The sequence below is a fragment of the Vipera ursinii genome, assembly GCF_947247035.1.
Source record: "Vipera ursinii genome assembly, chromosome: 2".
NCBI classification, from domain to species: domain Eukaryota; kingdom Metazoa; phylum Chordata; class Lepidosauria; order Squamata; family Viperidae; genus Vipera; species Vipera ursinii.
In genome coordinates, this window is record NC_139513.1 from 178,274,666 (window position 1) to 178,294,552 (window position 19,887).

A 19,887-nucleotide genomic window follows, 5' to 3' on the forward strand; every position below is an offset into this window, starting at 1 on the left:
TCTTAGACTACAATTCCCATATTTAAAATGAGAATAATCCTCAACATAGTTGGATCTCACTGATGGAGTATTGGAAATATAAGGGATCTCCAATTGTTCTTTGGAGGACATGGGAGGTATCATCATCCCCTTGGGCAGAACAGTGTGGAATAATCACCATCTGCCAAGCAGCTGCAACAACTGTTATTGAATATGGTGGGTGAGTCAAGAAAGTGAAGCTGTAATTGTGAGGAATCCACATTGTGAATTTAAACTAGAACAAAGTTAGCAATAAGTCATGGCTTCCTACATGTTCCTATATGTTGGGAAACGTAGTTTTGAAAATCTTTATTCATTGGAAGTAACTACAGAGGAATAAGATTGACATCTATTTCTTTTGCAATGAAAATATATCCCTAAGACAACAATGGAATAGGGACTCAGCTCTGCTGAAACCCACCCCCCCCCCACCCCCAGCATGCAAATGGCTCCACATTCAACTACTAGGGTGTGTCTACTGGGAGCAAATGATCAAGGCTCAGAACTGATGAAACTTTGTTTAAAATGTTTTCACATTAACCTCCAGAAATACTGTAGGATAACAGCCTGGAAAGCAACAATTGTCTCTAGGAAGGATGTATTTGAGCTGGAATGTTATTGCTTGTTTCTGATGCCTAAGCTCAGAAGAAAGTGCTGTGGATCATGTTTAGTTTATTTTTCTTCAGCCAACCTTTCCTATGAAATGAACATATGAAGCTGAGCATGGAGCCTTTCTAATGACATGTCTCCTCAAAGCCTTGGACCAAGATCCTTCCAATGTTAGCTGAACGTTCTTCTCCATCAAAGGCCATACCTTGAGACCAGATTCTTATTTACTTGTATGACAAGGTTTATTGATTATAGCTCAATCAGAAAGTGTCAAAACTGCCTATAAAAGAAAACCCTAAGATTTTGAGTTATGTCCTATTTGCTTGATTTCTGGTCTTCAAATATAATATTAGCTACCATAATGATTAATTAGTCATTTTTCTGACTATTCAAGTCCTTAATTTGCAAATTTAATTTTAAACTTCTCTTATTAAAATTCCCACCATTAAAACCACCTCTCTTGGTCAAATGTGCCTTCTTCAGCTCACAGTGTATGGGTTATTTCCCAAGATGGAGCATTTTTTTTTTGGAAATGGCATCTAACTTTTTTTTCTTAAAGAATCAGCAGTAAAGGAAAGATCCTTATCTGACGGATTTCAAGGATTCCAAATTCATAAAAGAATCTTGGCAAAGCAAGCTGTGATCAAAATCCCAAGAGCTCATTCCTAGGGAAGATGCTCAGTTAATAACAGAACTGGTGAATGGCATCAGACCAACTGAAAAAGTGATGGGGTTTTATTTTTACCCTTATTTGTCCCTCCCCAATCTATGCTGCACACTCACATCATAGAACCAGAACTATGTTATGACAACTAACAAACCTGATTCTGGGAAAGTCCAAGAAAGAGGTTGGGAAATGGAGAGTATGAGGCTAGAGGTCCCCCCCCCCCAAAGATCTAGCTCCACTGCAGGAATATCAGGAATGCTTCCTTAGGTCAGACATCACTGGTAACCGACCGGGAGGGAATGACAACATCTGGGGTAGAGGGAAAGAGACATAGCTGAGCATCAGGTGGCCTCTGTGAACACAGCTCTGTGATTCTGGAATAAAGAAAGGGAAGGGAGAAGGGAGTGAATAAGTCAGAATGGACTTTAAAAACAGGAACAAACTCTGCAGATCAAAATTAAATTCACAGAGTATCCGAACTCAAGCTTTAGAATTCTTCAGCAAAGCCTTCAGCTGAGTCCCAGCAAACAGGAGAAAGCCAACTGTCACCTCTTTCCATCTTTAACTTCTTAGGCAAAAACAAACATCACCAGTCTCTAAAATATTCTCTTTTTATGTTTATGGTTCTATGTGTGTGTTTTAAAAGAGCAGATCTCTAGTACTCGTGACTGTAAGCCAAGGCATTTAACTTTTCATTGCATGGGCAAGGCTTTTTGCTGATGAGTTTGAATTATCGGGTTCAAGAGAGGATTTCCTTGTCTCTTCTTACACTACTTAACTATATATCTCACTTAAAAAAAGACTTGAACAGTGGAAAAGTATATCCTGGTGTAAACAAAACCAGTGAGCAGAACAGCACAGCAACACAGAAAGCAAAGACTTACATCGCAATCCTATGTGTGTTTATTCAGAAGCAAGTTCCATTTTGTTCAGTGGGACTTATGCCCCTGAAAATGTGCACAGGACTGCAACCTAAATGTGGAAATTAAGCTGTCAGTGCAAATTTTCCCAGCAGGCACAAGTCATTATCATCTCAGAACCTCCATACCTAGTAGCAATAGCTAGGATATTTTGCAGAGAACTAGTCACACAAGTACATTAAAACCAGTGGATTCCTATGAAATGCGTGCCTGTTTACAAGGGTCCAATCAGCCATTGGTGGGCTATGAAATGTACTTGTTTCAGGCTGGTGGTTGAGCAGAGAGAGGGGGACCTTCTGGCAGTGGAGTGGGTGGGTGAGTGGAGAGAAAGAGAGGTTGATCTCCTGCACTGCTTTTTCTTCTGTGTAGATTTTCAGTGCTTAAACCAAATGCTGAAGAATGACTGGCACTCCTGCTTTTATGGTAAAGGATGATGTGGGAAAGGATGATGTGGCCAGAGCAAGAAGACATCTCCAATCTGGGGAATGAGAGTTAAGTGGTGCCAAGTGGACTGCATAGAATCACAGAATATATGAAATGTTGCCTGATTTCTTGCTGTATGCATTTTCTCAGGGAAGAGTGCCTCCTCCTTCATTAACATTTTATTTATAACTACAAACTTCATTTCTGTTTTGCCCAATTGGCAAAACTCTCTGACAGTTCATACCAGAGGTAAAACAGTAACACAAAATGATAAACTCTAAAATGAATTAATAATCACAGAATAAGAGCACAGTAAAATTAAGAGCAGAGGACAATACATTGCTATCCAAGCAGGTCTCTGATGGATTTGTATTTCTGGAACCAATACTCTTACAGCAAAAAAAATGCATTAAATGAAATACTGTAGTACCAGGCATAAACTGGAAACTATCTAAGAACTTTTGGGACATGTCAAGTTGCAATTTGGCTCAATTACAGTATCAGGGAGACCAGGAATCATTGCTTCTAACAAGGCACAATATTTTCTTATTGTATCAAAGAGGCTGGGACAACTTAAATGAGCAATAACTCTGCAGAGAAAACTTTTATATTATACTACTTCAGGGGACAATTTTAATTCATCTCATTTCATTTTTCATTGTAACTAGCTTTGTTATGCACCTAACAGTTAGGTCCTAACTCTTTCCTATTTAAAATACACCCCAAGAAAAGGAAAGTACTATAGGCATGTCCCATAAATATTTCTCTGCTATTTCATTAAAACGTTTGTCTAGTCCTATGCAGGACCTTCCACATATAAAGCATATATGTTCTCCAAAGGCTCTAAGCACACAGCAGCAATAGTTGCCCTAAATATCTGAAGGACACCAACAATATATAACATCATCCAGTCGCACTGTGGTGAAAAAATGTGTCAGAGCATATCACTACAGTAATACTGGGTAATGCTATTTACCTGTAGCGTGGCTAGTATGAATTCAAAAAGGTCATGCTTTTTCCAGGTGAAACATTTCTATTTGATCTTGAATACTCTATACCACCCTCCATTTCCCTTCTTATATTTAAATGGAGTTGATATCTGAAACTCCCAAAGTTTCTGCTTGAACATCAGGATATCTGATCCAATTCTTCTGCACCATGACTTTTTGCCTGCCTCCGATGTTCAACCATATGTCAATTTGAAGTATCCTTTCCTTCTCCTTTCTTTTCTCTGATAGTTATTGCCTATGCCAACCCTCTGTGCCAACTTAGTCTCCCCTGAGTCTCCCCTGAGATTAAGCAAGGGGTCAAGTTAGACAGTTCTGGGAAAAGGCACTTACTCATAGGGATGGGCCATTGCTGCGCTGCCAGGTGCTGCCAAGTGTAGAGATCGTGCTAGCTGCCTTTCCAGACCTCTTGAAAGTAGTGTAGAAAATTCTGGTTCTTCTGGGGTGTCCCTCACCTGCTGCAAACCCTCCCCACCCAAGGGAGCAGCACCAGGGCAGGGCAGTAGAGGGGGAAGACATGGTTAAATGGGAGAGAATGAGACAGAGATTAATATCATTAGATATTTACTATTCACACCCAATTGGAAATGGGACAGAAATAAGTTGAGAACTTGTTTTCTTTAGGGAGAAATGTTAGAGCGTTGGAATATTTGCAGTTGGGGAGAACCGAGCTTTCAGAGATAACAGAGCAAGAACTTGCATGTTAAAAGGCTTCATAAAGCCTCCTTGTATATTAGTTCATCATTTTATACACACACACACGCACACACAGACACACACACACACACACACAGAGAGAGAGAGAGAGAGAGAGAGAGAGAGAGAGAGAGAGAGAGAGAGAGAATTTGTTATAGGAAAAGGATCTATCAGTCTACACTGATTCTGAAAGCTCCATACAATTTTCATAAAGTTATCACTGATTGAACCTAAAAGTGCTAACAGAAATTGGTTGCCTGATCAGAGGCTTAAACATCTATGACAGGGAAAAGCAACATGTGGAGGAAATAGTTTGGGAGATAATTAAAGAACAACCTAGTGTGAAGGGCTAGTCTGAGCATCTCTCCACAGTATTTTGTGCTAATAGGATCTTGGTCATCCCAGCCTTTTCTTTCTCTTCCTTCCGTCAGAAATTGACTCTCCCTACTGCTGCATCTGCTCTTTTGATCCTTCATGTTCTTTCATTCTGCTTAACTGTTTTCAGCAGAAAATATACAAAATACCTGGGCCCAAAGACTGTTTTCTCCCTGCACTCATTCCCTTACTTGCCTGGTAACAACTCCTTCTATGCATCAATTTCAGCACTAACTCCACAGTTTAAAAATTCTCTTGCCTTGAGATGAGGAGCAGGATGAAAACAGAGGTCTTCTAACAGAGGTCACGGTCACAGATATCCTACTGAATCTTGCACTGAGCCAAGTATTTCTAAAGCCTCTATAATTTTATGATTTATACAACAAAGGATTTTTTTTAAAAAAATAGGCTAGAATGTTTTCAAAAGAGGGAAACTCTTGCTAGATATCAGTAGAAAAAACATTCTAAGGACGAAGCTCAAGAGAGCCAATCTGGTGTTGTGGTTAAGTCATCAGGCTAGAAACCAGGTGACTAAGAGTTCTAGTCCTGCCTGAGGCACAAGGCCAGCTGGGTGATCTTGGGCTAGTCACTCTTTCTCTCTCAGCTCTAGGAAGAGGCAATAGCAAACCACTTCTGAAAACCTTGCCATGAAAACTGTAATTCATTGTCTAGGCAGTTGTTAGGAATCAAAAGGCTGACTCAAAGGCATACACACAAAAAATGGGGAGGGCAGAACTTAGGAGCAGCTGAATGGAAAAAGTAAAAAGCCTAAGATGCCACATAAGGGCAGATGATTAGAATTCACCTGAGCAAAGAAATTACAAGAGTTCTTCTGGATAGTAAGGTAGAAATCAAAAGTTTCTCTGAAAGTTTAAGTGGGAGCCTTGTACAAAAAGAAATTACACAATCATATTTTTGTTCATTCACAGGACTTGGTGTTTAAAAGCTTATAATCCTTAATGTGATTGTCCACTTTAAAGCTCATAAAACAGAGGACTAGCCTCCTGTGTGACTGTTGGCATTTATCTGTGAATGGTGAGATTCATCAAGCTTTAGATATGTCCCTGTGACAAAACAGTGATCCAACCGCAGTGGAACAATGGCTACTCAGTCTTTCCCCAGAGATCTGTGCAGTGACATGACAGCAACACCTGGTTTTCATTAGCAACTTATGATGGGCATCCAAACATGAGCCACCTGCCTTTCTAGCTTTTCCCCCTTTGAGTTCCCTGTCTGCTCCCTCTCTTCTGATGCCTAATCTGGAACAGCTTCACATTTGTTTGTTTGTTTAATTCAATTTGTACAGCCGCTTAACTCAAACAAGTGAGCCTAGATGGCAATGCTCCCTTCAAACCTAGTGCTTACCAGCAACCCTTTCCATGAGCAAGTTTTGCTTCATTGATTTCTTCTTACTATTGTGTTTTCACCTAAGATTATGTTCTCTATAAGAGTTGCCAGAAGCTACTAAAATTACCCTTAATTCTGGTTCCTCGATTATTTAGTACAATAACACTATGGTACTAAATACTACTTGAGCCATAGTATGTGGGGTTTACTAGAAATCTCCTAGCTAGGGATGGAGAAGCTCCCATAAGAGCTTGGCTGACAATCCTCTCCCTGGTGGCTGGAAGAACAGCGTTAAGCAGCTTTGTCCTTCATCACATACAGTGGAATAATTCTTTAGTGTGGCTTAGTGCGTCTTCTGTTCCCACATGAGCATTAACCAGGATCTCCCTATTCTCTCTTCATATCCTATTTTGCTTGTTGAGACTTTTACTTTGTTACCCAGGAGTGCTTGTGCTCAGGATTTAGAAATATTCCTCACTTATATTAAAGGGAGTCTTTTCAAACTGATAAATCTCCTATCTACGTTCAGCCTTACCTCACTTTTATTATAAAACTATTCTGCAAAATTGTCAAATTCAGCCCCTGCACAGAGAGAAAGCAAATCCAGTGATACTAATGCTTTGTGTGTTATATCTTTGTAAGTGAGGAAACAAGATTCTGGTGTCTGAAGAGAAGAAGGTGGGCTGGGAGAGGATCAGTCCCAATGCCAGATGCAGGCATCTTAGTTGAGCTTTCTGTTCATGATTGCCCTGCCTGGCACAAGTCCTAACAGATTAAATCTCCAGTTTAAATTCCTCATATGTTTGAAAATAGGAATTCTCAGGAGAAGAGAATTAAATGGCAGCTGGACCAACCTGTTCTCTTGTTGTCCCAGATATTGCACGTGAACCCACTGGAGAGGTAAAAGAAGCCCACTAAAACGCATTTTGCCTATTGCATCCTCAAATATGGTGCTAACTGTGCATGCGTGTATGTGGGTAGGTGCTTTAGGTTAAAGAGAAAACTGAAGAAGGGGAAGAAGCATGCAGGGGTGCATCAGGAATATCTCTTACTTGAGCCACACTTAATTTGTCAAGGGAACTGTCAACACAGGGCAACCCCAAGACTGGGATACTGGGTAGATTTTCAGGTGGAGAAACTTTCTTGGCTGAGGATATGGGGCTTTGGAAATTGTTGACCACACACGTCACCTGTTCAACAAAGAGAAGAAGAGCAGCATTAAAGGGCCCTTTTCCTGTTTTCTGCCAACATAGTGCTTTGTATCAGAAGAAACATTCAACAGAGCTTTGCAACTGATAAAGCCATTAACATAGTCTCTTATTCTTCCTTTTCCATTCCTTTTGCCAGCTGCTTCTTGATCAAGCCCTAATTTTTCTTCATCATTGACCCATTTGTCTTGTTTTGAGCATGAGCCGTTAGGGCAGGGCTCACTTTGGTATTCACCGGCATGGAAGCATAAGCTGGGCATGATAGAGAAACCATGAGCTGCCTTTTTATTGAAATGCAAAAAGGAATGGGGGCAGGATGTCCATCTGAGCAGAGGAAAGTGACTGCTTGAACTCTCAGCCATAGAAAAGGGGGTAGAAAGTTATTTTGTGTTTTAATAGGAACCAAGCTAATTTACATTTCTCTGTTACTCCAACCCAGAATAGCTACTTCTCCAAACTGTATTATGCTATTCTCTGTAAATAAATTTTTAAAGCCCATGCACAAATGTATATAAAGAAAATTGCTTACAAATATAAGGAAAATTAGAGAAAATTATTTGCAAAATATATACACCACAGAAAATGTCTACAGTACAATCTTTGAATAAGGGCTGTGTGACAGAGTGCAAGTATGCTTTAAAGAATGCACAGTTGTCAGTTCCCATCCCATCTCTTAAGGAACAGAGAGAGAGTATGTGTTTTTTTCTTCCACAGAGGAGGAAGAGCAGGAGAGCATGGACAAAGAGATATTTGGAAAAAAGAGCTATGCCACTCGAGATAGCTTCAATCAAATAAGAAATGGCCTCATTCATATCTGCATTTGGGAAAACCATAGCACAGTCATCAACACATCACAAACTAATACAATAAGGTAAGGTGCTCCCCAAGATCCTTATCTTACCTTTGTTTTAACCCTTTAATGCTGGAATAGTTTTAGAAACTGCCTGATAACATACACTATTTAAAAAGGGGGGTCTACCCTGCAAAACCTAGTAAAGAAGCTCCTACAGCATTGCCACTATATGTGCAATGATGAATGGAACTGCTTCTTCTTCCCAGAATACTCCTGATGGTGGCTAAATCCTAAGAAGGAAGCCCTGCCCTTTTCCCTACCAGCCAATATCCTCCCTCGAAGAGAGAGTCAAGCAGTCCCCAAACACAGAACACTTACCAGAAAGATGGCAATGGCCCCGCCGGTGAGGAACCCAGCCAGCACATCAGACCAATGGTTCCGGTACTCGGCCACACGCACCACACCCACCAAAAATGCTGGGCCCAGGAGTGCCAGACACAGGGATGGCTTGGCCAAGCGGGAGCCCTTCAGCTGAAAAACCAGTGTGACATACATCTGTGGGAAGGGAAGAACAGCAAAGGAGAGTTACCTGAGATGCCTTTCATCTTCCTCAAAAATTGCTCAAGATATTGGACAACATATCCATGCATATATAACCAAGGGACAACTCTTTTTAAAATAAGGGGGAAAAGGCAGATAGAAGACTACCCAATCTGGCACAGTGGTTAAAGCATCAGGATAAAAACTGGGAGACTGTAAGTTCTAGTTCTGCCTGAAGCATGATGTCAGCTGGGTGAGCTGGGTTCAATCCCTCTTCCTTAGCCTTAGGAAGGAGGCAAAGGCAAACTACTTTTGAAGTTTTGAAGGAGGCAAACTACTTTTGAAGACCTAGCTGTGAGGCAGCTCAACTGAGAGGTGACCCAGCTGTAAGGCAACCCAGCATCCTAGCTGAGAGGTAGCCCAGTGAGCCATCTGAGAGTCAGAGAGACAGCGCAGCAGCTCAGCTGAGAGACGAAGAGGTGACCCAGCAATCCAGCCCAGCAGCTGAGCAGAGGCAGTGAGGTGCAAACTTAGGTCACTGAACAGCGGCAAAATGGAGCTAGGTGGCAGCAGACCAGTGACTGAGAGCAGCACACTAAACCCTGAGCAGCAGCTGTGCAAAGCTAAGTAGCAAAGGAGCAGATGCTCAGAGCAATGGCTGAAAGCAGCAGCGGACTAGCAGCGGCTGAGAGCAGTGTGGCAGATCAACTGAGCATTGGCATGCAGAGCTAAGTATGACAGAAGGCTGGAGTGCCTACAGCACTGACTGAGAGTAGCATGGCAGAGCAAATGAGCAGCGTGATGGAGCAAATGAGCAGTGGCTAAGTGAAGCAGAGCACCCAGATCAGCACATTGTACCTGAAAACCCCAGCAGTGGCCAGGCAACCGAAGGGCAAGAAGGCAGGGAGGAAAAATAAGTACATAACACTTGTGGACAGAGAGGAAAGGGATAAACTTTCAAGACAGGGTGTACAGGGTTAAGAGCTAAGCATCTCCTAGAAAAAAGCCTGATATTTCCAACAAAAAGAAATGTATAACACTTCATAAGGGCCAAGAGCTTTTGTAAATCCTTACATTTTTAACATTTCTGAAGTTTCATTAAAAACAAATTCTTGTTTCAAATTTTCAAATTTCTCTTTTAATTTTCAATTTCCTTTTTCAATTTTTCAATCTTTTTTCAACTATTAAATTTCTTTTTAATTTAATTTTAAATTCCATTTTCAATTTTTAAATCTTTGTCAATTTTAAATTTATTTTTCAATTTTTTTATCAAATTCTTTTCAATTTTTTTTAATTTTTCAATTTCTTTTTTCAACTAAACAATTAAAAAGCGTTTACTTATTTTAATTCTTTAGAAATTTTTAAATTCTTAACAATCTAGAAAGAAAATTTTAAAAATCATGGAAAAAGAGACACTTAAAAAGGAAGATAGTGATGAATTTTTCAAGACAGAGAACAAAGGGTCAAGAACGTTTATAAAATATTGTAAATTGACACTTCATAACAGGGAAAATATTAATTTTTAGAAATTTTTAATTTTTAACAAAAAATCATGGAAATAGAGACTGACATTATAGTGACTTTCAAAATGTCATTATATTTAAGCTTATGCCCACAGAAATCCCAAACTATCAAATGTAAATTATATGAGTTACTAGAAGAAAAAGGGTCTAGAAACAACTCCTACCACTCTGAAACTCAACGAACAAAGCAAGAATCCCCAACCTACACCAAAATTAAACACAATAGGGAGCAAAGAGCTTCTAAAAAAAATGACTCCATATATGAAGAAAAGGAAGAAAACCAATACACCTAAACTGAACATAACGTGTTTTCCTGAAAATAAGACCTACCCCAAAAATAAGACCTACCTTGACTTTTTGGGGTGGGCCTAATATAAGCCCTACCCCCAAAATAACCCCGTTTTGGGGTGAGGCACATGCTTAAAAATCAAGCTAGGGTGGGGGTTGGAACTACCTCACATGGCGTGCACCCGCTTACTGTTGCAGCCAGGCCTCCCATGAATCGACACCTGCCTTGTCGGCCCACTTCTTCTGCTGCCACTTGCCACTGCTTGCACGTGCATCACCCCGGCCTCCATTTTGCCATCAGAGGCCCTCAGGAAATACCTCTGCAGCTGAGAATAGAACTCCAAACTGACCTGCGTGGTGTCCCCCAGTCTCCATTTTGCTGTCAAAGGCCTTCTGGAAAGGCCTCTGCAGCTGAGAACTGAACTCTGGATTGACGAGTGCAAGCGCCCACTGGAGGCCGAGGGGGCCACTGCACACATCAATCCGGAGCTCAGTTCTTGGCTGCAGAGGCATTTCCTGAAGGCCCCTGACAGCGAAATGGAGGCTGGAGGCAATGCGCACGAGTGGCAGCTAGTGGCCACAGAAGAAGCGGGCTGGCTGGGCGGGGCTGTTGGTGCTGCCGCCAAGAGGTGAGACTGTGGAAAAGACATCCCCCCAAAATAAGACCTGGTGCCTCTTTAGGAGGTAAAAAAATAAGACCAGGTCTTATTTCCAGGGAAACACGGTAATAGAGAACAAACAGCTTCCGTAAAAATGAGTCCATATGAACCTAAAGAGCAAGAGCAATGAAAACATGTCATTTTTAGAAGAAAACAACAACCAAGAGCAAAACCCCTGCTATCTACCCTAGCCCACTCCAGTGAAACCCCTCTGGAATTGAACAATCGCTTTTAGTCTCCCCCTGGAAGAAAATATGCAGACACCTATAAAAAAGCAGTCATCAATAGTTTCTAAGAAAGAGGCACAACCTCTACGACAGGAAGAAAAGTATCCCAGACTTCCCTAAGGGAAAAAAGTGAGTATTAATGATAGGAGATTCAATTCTTTGGGGAACAGAAACTACAATCTGTTTCACCCTCCTAATGGCAGGTTCTGGTCACTGTGGAACCTGGTTCTCCCACTCAGCATTTTTCCATATTTCTTTCTCTTCCATTGGATCCGACAACAAAAAGTAAGGGAAAGTATAGTTTGGGAAGAAAGCAGCTCCCAGAAGAGCAGGCTTCACAAACCACTTGCTTCCCTTATGGCTGCATCAGCCAAGGCAAGAGCAAATGAGAAAGTCAGCTATTTCCTTGCTTTTTCCTTTTCTTTACTGCATAGAGAAAAAGCATGGAAATAAACCACAAGGAAACAGGTATTCTTAAAAATGGATGTGGTAATTAAGCATTACAACCAAGGTAAATAACTACTCCAAGAAACTGTGGGGAAAAAAAGTTCAGTGCCAGTTCTACCACCTGCATCAGTTGCTTAAAACAGATTTGCAGATGCTGTACTCATATTCAACTGCAGATACCGATGTGTTACGGTATCTAAATACTGCATCTAAACACTGCTAAACAAGCCCTGCATCCAGCTTTCTATAACTATTGCATTTCATAGCATTAAATCATTGTCTAGTCAGGGGTAGGCAACCTCGGCTCTTTTATGACTCACGGACTTCAACTCCCAGAATTCCTGAGTCAGCATAGCTGACTCAGGAATTCTGGGAGTTGAAGTCCGTGAGTCATAAAAGAGCCGAGGTTACCTACCCCTGGTCTAGCTAGAATGTCTTTTTTTTCAAATAACCTTCAGCGGCATACACCAAGCATTCTTTGTTGTTGTTGTAGACAATGCATTTATTGCATTAGTCCAGTGTTTCAGATTCTAAAAATTCCTGTTCTGTCAATGGCATGCAGCACCCAGTCAGTGTCAGAGAAGCAAAGAGCCAAAAGACAAGAACTCAGCTGGCTTAGAGAAAAGCTAGGTTTTTCCCAGTATAGCATCAAGGGACCTATTTGGTTTTACTGCCTTCTAATGAAGCCAATTTCTTGGGGACTGCAGCCAAGAAATTAAAAGACGCTTGCTCCTGGGGAGGAAAGCCATGGCAAATCTAGACAGCACATTAAAAAGCAGAGACATCACCTTGCCAACAAAAGTGTGTATAGTCAAGGCTATGGTCCTCCAAGTTGCAATGTATGGCTGTGAAAGTTGGACCATAAGAAAGGCTGAGCGCCAAAGAATTGAGGCCTTTGAACTATGGTGCTGGAGAAGACTCCTGCAAGTCCCTTGGACTGCAAGGTGATCAAACCGGTCAGTCCTAGAGGAGATCAACCCTGACTGCTCTTTAGAAGGCCAGATCCTGAAGTTGAAACTCAAATACTTTGTCCACCTAATGAGAAGGAAGGACTCACTGGAGAAGAGCCTAATGCTGGGAAAGGTTGAGGGCAAGAGAAGAAAGGGATGACAGAGAATGAGGTGGCTGGATGGAGTCACTGAAGCAGTAGGTGTGAGCCTAAATGGACTCCAGAAGATGGTAATGGACAGGAAGGCCTGGAGGAACGTTGTCTATGGGGTCGCAATGGGTTGGACACGACTTCGCAACTAACAACAACAATGAGAAATGATCACAGTGAAGTCAAAACTGATCCTTTCTCCTGAGGTGCCAATGCCAAGCATATTTTTTGCTCAGAGCAGCCAGAGCTTTGTCACAAAAGATAGTTCCCCCAATTCTGTCCTGGGTGAAAAGATCCTGTGAATGTTTCTTTCACACTTTTGTACTGTGCCCACCAGAGGGCACTCCAGACTTCTCAATGAAACAGTCCATTCCCAAACCCTGACCCCCCTTCTGTGCCTGGGTGTATTGTCAAACTCAGTCTGATACAAATGGAAGTTGAGGCAGGGCATGGGAAGGGAATTGGGTGCTAAATTACTGGAAGAAGCTCAAAACTGCCCCCTCTTCCCTCCCTCCATCTTTCTGTCTGTCCTGTCATCTAGCTGCCCCTTCATACCACAGTGTATGCCACCGCATAGGCACTCAGGGCAGCGTCCTTGGAGGGAAACGCCTTGCAGGCAGCAGTGACCAGGAGAGGATTGCCAGTGCAGGCTGCCTTGTCTGTGACGTAAATGGTGCCTGGGGGTGGTTGACAACCCAGCACTGTGTAGTTTGGTTGGCACACGGACAGGAAATGTGGAGTCTGGTTGCCGGTCACCACTTGGCCTGCATTGGCAAAGATGGTGGTAGTGAAGAGGCCGAAGGAATAGACACCTATAAAAGGAAAAGGACAGGAATGAGGAAGGGGGGGCAGAGCCTGGGGACTAAGCTGGGTCTAGGTGGGAGGGGCATTCTTCTCTTACCCAGGAAGCGGATCGTGCGGCGCAAAAGGGGATTGAAATAACAGCACTCGCCCGAGATGATAGTTTTCTCCTTATGCCTTGTGGGTTGAAAGAAGAAGGCGGCCAATTCTCCAATAAGTATCTGGAGTGAGAGAGAGAAAGAAGCAGAAAGAAAATTGTACTTTCTCGTTAACAGCAGTTGTTTAAAGAAAGCTCTGAGAGGACAAGCCTGTCCAAGGCCTTTGCAAAAGGGCTGGAGGATTTCTTCAAGATTCCTTATGTTTCCTCTCGTAAGTGAAGTACTACTAAGTCTTAGCATGGGAGGCTAAGTGACATTATTTCCAAAGGTCCAAGAGAGGCCAGCCCAAGCCGAGGGATAAATGTAGTATGCATTTCCATGAGGATAAACAGACACTTATTTCCCTACATCAGTAGATGAGTTCTGTAATCTAGATTTGGGAAGTGCTGGCAAAACAGATTGAAAAGCATCCTCACAGATCAGAATATAAATACATGAGTTTTTTTACATGACTTTTGGTGAAAACATAATTCTGCTGTAGATAGGATCTGTAGCAGTTCAGAGCATGATAGGACTACATCAGTGGGAGTTTAGTTCAAAGCAAATCATAATTTTATTTCCACTTTCTCTTTGGTCACTAAGGTATTTCCAATGTTAATGAAATAAAAGCAGCATACCAATGCCCACTGTGTAGAGAGGGCTGTCAAAGCGAGCAGGGCTCATGCAAGGGACAGAGAAAGGTACAATAGAGAAAAGTCCATTCAATGGAGTAAGTCATCTAGGGAAGCAAAGCAATGAATTGAGGGCCTCGTTAAAAAAATAGAGAGTGCTCCTGTCAGATCTGTCATCTTCAGCTTAGTGTTGTGCTGGCATTATGCCATAAATTGTTTTGGGCCGGGAATGGGGAGGAAACAGGCAATTAGCATGTAGAGGATAGAGAAGATCCAAAGGGTGTGTGTGTGTGTGTGTGTGTGACAAGTTTGTCAGAAGCCAGAGCAGTGGTGGGATTCAAATATGTGAACAACCAGTTCTCTGTGTGGATGCCACTTCCGGAAGTCCATTCTGGGCCTAGGCAACAAAAAATTAGCTACCTGTTCAGCCGAACTGGTGCGAACTGGCTGAATCCCACCACTGAGCCAGAGGTGTGAGAATCAGCCTGTTCCAGTCTTCAAGGCCACTCAGCCTGGAACAGGAATGCAAATTGCACCATGTGGCACCAAATATCCAAGCGGTTTCCCAAACACATATACAGCACACCATTGAATGATGACGGACCAGTCACGGAGGGGGGGCCAGGGAGAAGGGGAAACTTTGTAATGCTTTGCACTAGCCTACTTTCACTGCAACCACTAATCCTTAGTAAAAGAACCTATCAATTCAATCAAATCGAGTCGAGGGTCTTTCTTTCCTAGAGACCTAGCTTGGGCAAGCTTGACGAGTAATAACAGCTGAAATGCAATAGGGTCTGTTTTGTGAAGTTGGGCTCAAACATTCTTATTGGAGTTTCTGGTTATTTTTTTCCACACAGGAAAAGAATGGTGGGGAATAAAAAGTAGTTATGTTGCACATTGTACTGGTGAAGATGTTGGATGGGAGAGACCTATGTTCAACTATATGCTGAATTAACTCAATTAACACTGCCCTAATACTTTGTCTTTTATGAGACTAAATGGGGGAGAGAATTATGTCCTTTCTCCTGAGCAATTTGGAGGAAAAGCCAGGTAAAAGTGTAACAATGAAAACATTACAGAAACAAATCTGGGCTGGTACATAGGTCATTCTGAAAATACCTATATGAGAGGCAATGCCTATGAATGCATCCGAGCCGACAAAATATGTGAATGTATTATATTGTATGATTGTAATGGGCGTGTCTTGCGAGCCCTCAAATTCATCTTCACTCCATTTCCCAACACAGCTTCAAATATCCCTGGATGCCCTCATACTTCTTCCTTCTAGCAACCAGTTTCTTTGTGCTCTTAATCCCAAGGAAATTAATACTATCACAAAGGAGGCTGTGTCTATCTGTCATCATTGCCAAAGTATCCCAAGATCGATTTACCGGCCCTTCCTCTTAAGAGGTTCTCTCTCCTCCCAAATCCCTCATGGATCTCTTACCGTGACGGTGGGGACAGCAGTAACAAGAGAGTAGACCAGGACTGGAGGTGCTTGGCTACTGTCCTCTGGCCCAGGATAGGGTTTGGCCAAAGTATTGTCATAGCAGAAGAATCCTTGAAAGTGCACCGGAAAAGTGTCTGAATACTCAAAGTGGTAAGCCAGCACCACTGTGCCAGCCATGATCCCCAGCTGGAAAAAGAACAGGATGGGACATCAGGCACCACTAGCAGAATGGGAGGCAAGATCTTTCAGATCCCTGGAATCAAAGGGGATTGCCACCTGCCCGTTACTGCATGCAAACTTCTATGCCTCTTTCTTTTCTTACTCAGATGCAGGCTGAGGAATAAGAGAGGAACCCAGCTTCCTGGGCCAAAATAAGGCTGTTGTATTCCTCCCCTATGTCTCTCCACTCCTGGTTGCCACTTTTCCCAGACATTTCCCTTTTTGCAATTCATAGCTCATAAATGATGCAAGGCCAACTCTCAGGCAACTGAGCCCAGAGGAAGTGAGCTGAATGTAGGCTTCAATTTGACAGGGGAGAGGTTTCAGATGTATGTCTGTTTTCTTCTGTCCATCCACTTTATAGGAAGCATGTGAATGCTCTTCATGAGATGGAAATAAAACTATTTTGCATTTATAAATAATTGCCACCTGTCCCATTTCTTCATTTTTAAAAATATATCATGAAAATTTCTAAAAATCCATATAAGTAGATGCATTTTCCAAATGGCTAGCCTTTAATGAATATTTGAGGACCTTTCTAAGTTTGCTAAAAACTTACACAGAAAATTTGGGAAAATTTCCCTGGTTTTCATGGGATGGTATTCAGATTTGTACCCTTGTTTGTAAGTAGATTTAATCCTAGAATAGTAGACTAACTAAGTTCTTGAATATCCTTACATATTACAGAGCTGAAGGGTTCTAGGACTAGGCCACTAAAGGAAAGGAGGGACACACTAGTAAAAGCTATGAGATATGGACTGCAAACAGACAGATGATTAGATGGTCTGAAGCATTTAGAGTTTCCAGTATACTGCCCTCTCACAATGACGCAGATTTTTCTAATCCTAATCTGTTAGTGCTGGCCTTACTGCCCACAATGACCTCCATATGTGGAATATGGAGTACTGAAGCCTAGACATCTACCAAGAAGAGCAGGGCTGGCCCATATAACAAGATCCATACAAGCAGTGCTTTTTTCTAAAAAAAAAAGTGCCAGAACTCTCATCTTGGCAGGCGCAGGAGAGGGGGAGGCGGCACTGCTGCAGTCATGGGTGCGAGGGGTGTTGGCTGCGGACTGCCCCCTGGAGCCGGAGCCGGTGCAGCTGGTGCTGTGGGAGCAGCGGGGCCCGCTCTACATGGCGGGGCTGTGCGGTGCGGGCAGTGGAGGCGGTGTGGGCCAGGCACTGCAGGGTGGCCACTTAGGCGTGCAGGGCGAGGTGACGGTGCTGCAGGTCCAACACCGGGTAGGCCACCAGCCTGGCTGACATGGATGAGCACAAGGAAGGAGTGCACATGGACTCCGCAGAACCCACCTCCCACTCCTTGTCCTCTCTTACTTACCTAGTTGAGATGGTGTAGTTGGGCAGCAGGGAGGGATGCAAAGTTCCTGCCAACTCGCCTTCGCTGCAGACAACTTCCCTGTGCAATGTTTGTCGGCTGGGTCTTTTGGCACACTCAGCACCAATTCCTATTGGCTTTCGAAAGCCAATAGGCTTTTGAAAGCCAATAGAGGGAGTAGCACAGCTTGTGCAAAAGCTTTTTTTTGTGCAAAAAAAGGTGCCGGAACACCGTTCTGACCATTCTATGGGGAAAAAAAGCCCTGCACACAAGCAATGCTGTGAATTACCCAAGCAGCTTTTTTTGTAGTATAGCATTGGGCAACTTTGCTTCTTGTTCTGCTGAGCAGCTTCCAGGAAACCTAGCAAAATGACTTTTAGTTCCAAGTTTGAAAAGACTATCCCAGCCAAATGCTAATTCTGTATCCCACTACTATTCTTATAACCCTAAACTGAACTGGAGAGTGAGAGTGAGAGAGTGAGAGAGTGTGTGTGAGAGAGAGAGGGGGGGGGAGAGAACTTATTGGTCAAATTCCTTGGTTTTCTTACCTCCACAAACACAAAACAAGGTATAATGGTTAAGCTTCTTTTAAGCTCCTGCTTTCCACCAGCCATAGCAATTAGGCCTTGATATTTCTGCAAGGAAGAAGAAGATATATAAGGGGGGGACCTCCAAAACCCCTCTGTATGTACATCCAAGAATAAAAACCCTAGAAGAGGTTGTATTCTATTTTAGGCAAACATAACTCTTCCCTACAGGATTTTTTTTCTGATATTTCCAAACACTCATAACATCATATTTTAAGGCAGGTGTGTTCAAACTGGTTTGCGTTTGGAACCCCCTAAAACGATAAGTGAATATGTGTGCTCTCTCAAGAATTACTTCCCTAGGATTAAGCTAAGGCAGGAAATAAATACCATGGCTTATTTTTAATGATTATATTTTAATCTAAATATCAAAGGAGTATGTGGTTACAGTATTGCTTTGTCTGCTTTGGCCTTTGACATGAAAATTAGTAGCAAAGACCACAGAACATTTTTGACGGAACTGACATTGTGCCTCTAAACACCTGTTCAGCCCTTTTTTGTGACTCCAAACTGATTGTGACATTCTTCTCCTTCCCTCAAAGGTCCTAACCCAGAGTTTGAGAATAGTTGCTTTAAGGTCAAGCAATAACTTTGATATTCTATATGAAAACTATCTGACCAAGGTATCTCCTCTTTTGGAGTCCAGATGCTCAGGTTTAGCAAAGTCACCTTACCTCGTCAAGTAGCTTGTGTAAAATATAAGGTTGTTCTAACTCAAGGAGGATATGGCATCTATAAGAAAATAAAAAAATAATGTCCATTAGTTTTTTTTAAAAAAATATGGTGACATACAATACAGGTAGTTTTTTCGACATAACCACAACTGAGCCCCAAATTTCTGTTGCTAAGTGAAACACTTGTTAAGTCAATTTTGCCCCATTTTACAATCTTTCCTGCCATATTTGTTAAGTGAATCATTGCTGTTGTTAAGTTAGTAACACGATTGTTAAGTTAAGCTAGCTTCCCTTTGACTTTGCTTGTCAGAAAATCACAAAAGGTGATCACATGACCCCAGGACATCTGCAACTGTCATTAATATAAGTCAGTTGTCAAGCATCTGAATTTCAATCACATTACGACAGGGATGCTGCAATTGTTGTAAATGAAAAATGGTCGTAAGCCACTTTTTTCAGTGGTATTGTAACTTTGAATTGTCATTAAACTATTCTAAGTTGAGAACTATTGTAAAATTGGGGAAAATGAACATTTTAACATACTTTTTTGAAAAAGCAGAACATATTTTTTTCGAAGTACCTTCCTGCCTTCAAATGTCCACTCCCCCTAAAATTATATTGTAGAAACCTTGTGCACATATTACTGTGAGCATGGATCAATGCAGGGGTTTCTTCCGAGTAAATATGCATTTTAAAATCTGATGTACAAAACCAAACCATAAAGAACAATTGGTTCCAGGATCCAGCCAGCCAGTCAGCCTCTGATTCTGAGGAGTCAGGGAAGGAGACAAATTAAAGTAGGCATTTTAAAATTCTCTCTCTGAGGTTGCTAAATTTTACTTTGGCTATGAGAAGAGTGTGTGGAGGTGTATCCCAGAGTAAAACAATTTTTGTGAGTTAATGGAATCAAAGCAGGATTCAGCTCAAGAATTTGATAAGTATCTTATAATTCAAAGCAGAAAATGGACATTTTCCAGTCTGTAGAAAGAGCTGAGAAAACTTTTACCATGGCTGAGAATTTGAATTTCTAAGGGAATCTAAAATGAACTTTTACAAGACAAACTTTTGTCACAGGACTTTTGAATATGTTTAAGCTGCAAAAGGGAGTCCAAAGTTTGAGAAAAATATAGTCATAGCAGACACATTGATTGACAAAATCCGTCATAAATAGAAGGCTGAGTGTTTCCCATTGGTAGTCACTGC

The 19,887-nt window shown here is 41.9% G+C and overlaps 1 protein-coding gene across 1 annotated transcript; it reads right to left on the reverse strand.

The window, feature by feature from the left end:
• Positions 1-455: 455 nt before the first annotated feature.
• On the reverse strand, positions 456-18,789 carry PLPPR2 (phospholipid phosphatase related 2). The gene is made up of 9 exons (XM_083352141.1): positions 18,685-18,789; positions 17,972-18,058; positions 15,864-16,052; positions 13,748-13,868; positions 13,402-13,658; positions 8,442-8,618; positions 7,115-7,252; positions 3,978-4,099; positions 456-1,668 (listed from the first exon to the last, which is right to left on the reverse strand). The coding sequence occupies exons 1-9, from the start codon at positions 18,769-18,771 to the stop codon at positions 1,563-1,565; spliced, it is 1,284 nt and encodes a 427-aa protein (XP_083208267.1). The 5' UTR covers positions 18,772-18,789; the 3' UTR covers positions 456-1,562.
• Positions 18,790-19,887: the final 1,098 nt, after the last annotated feature.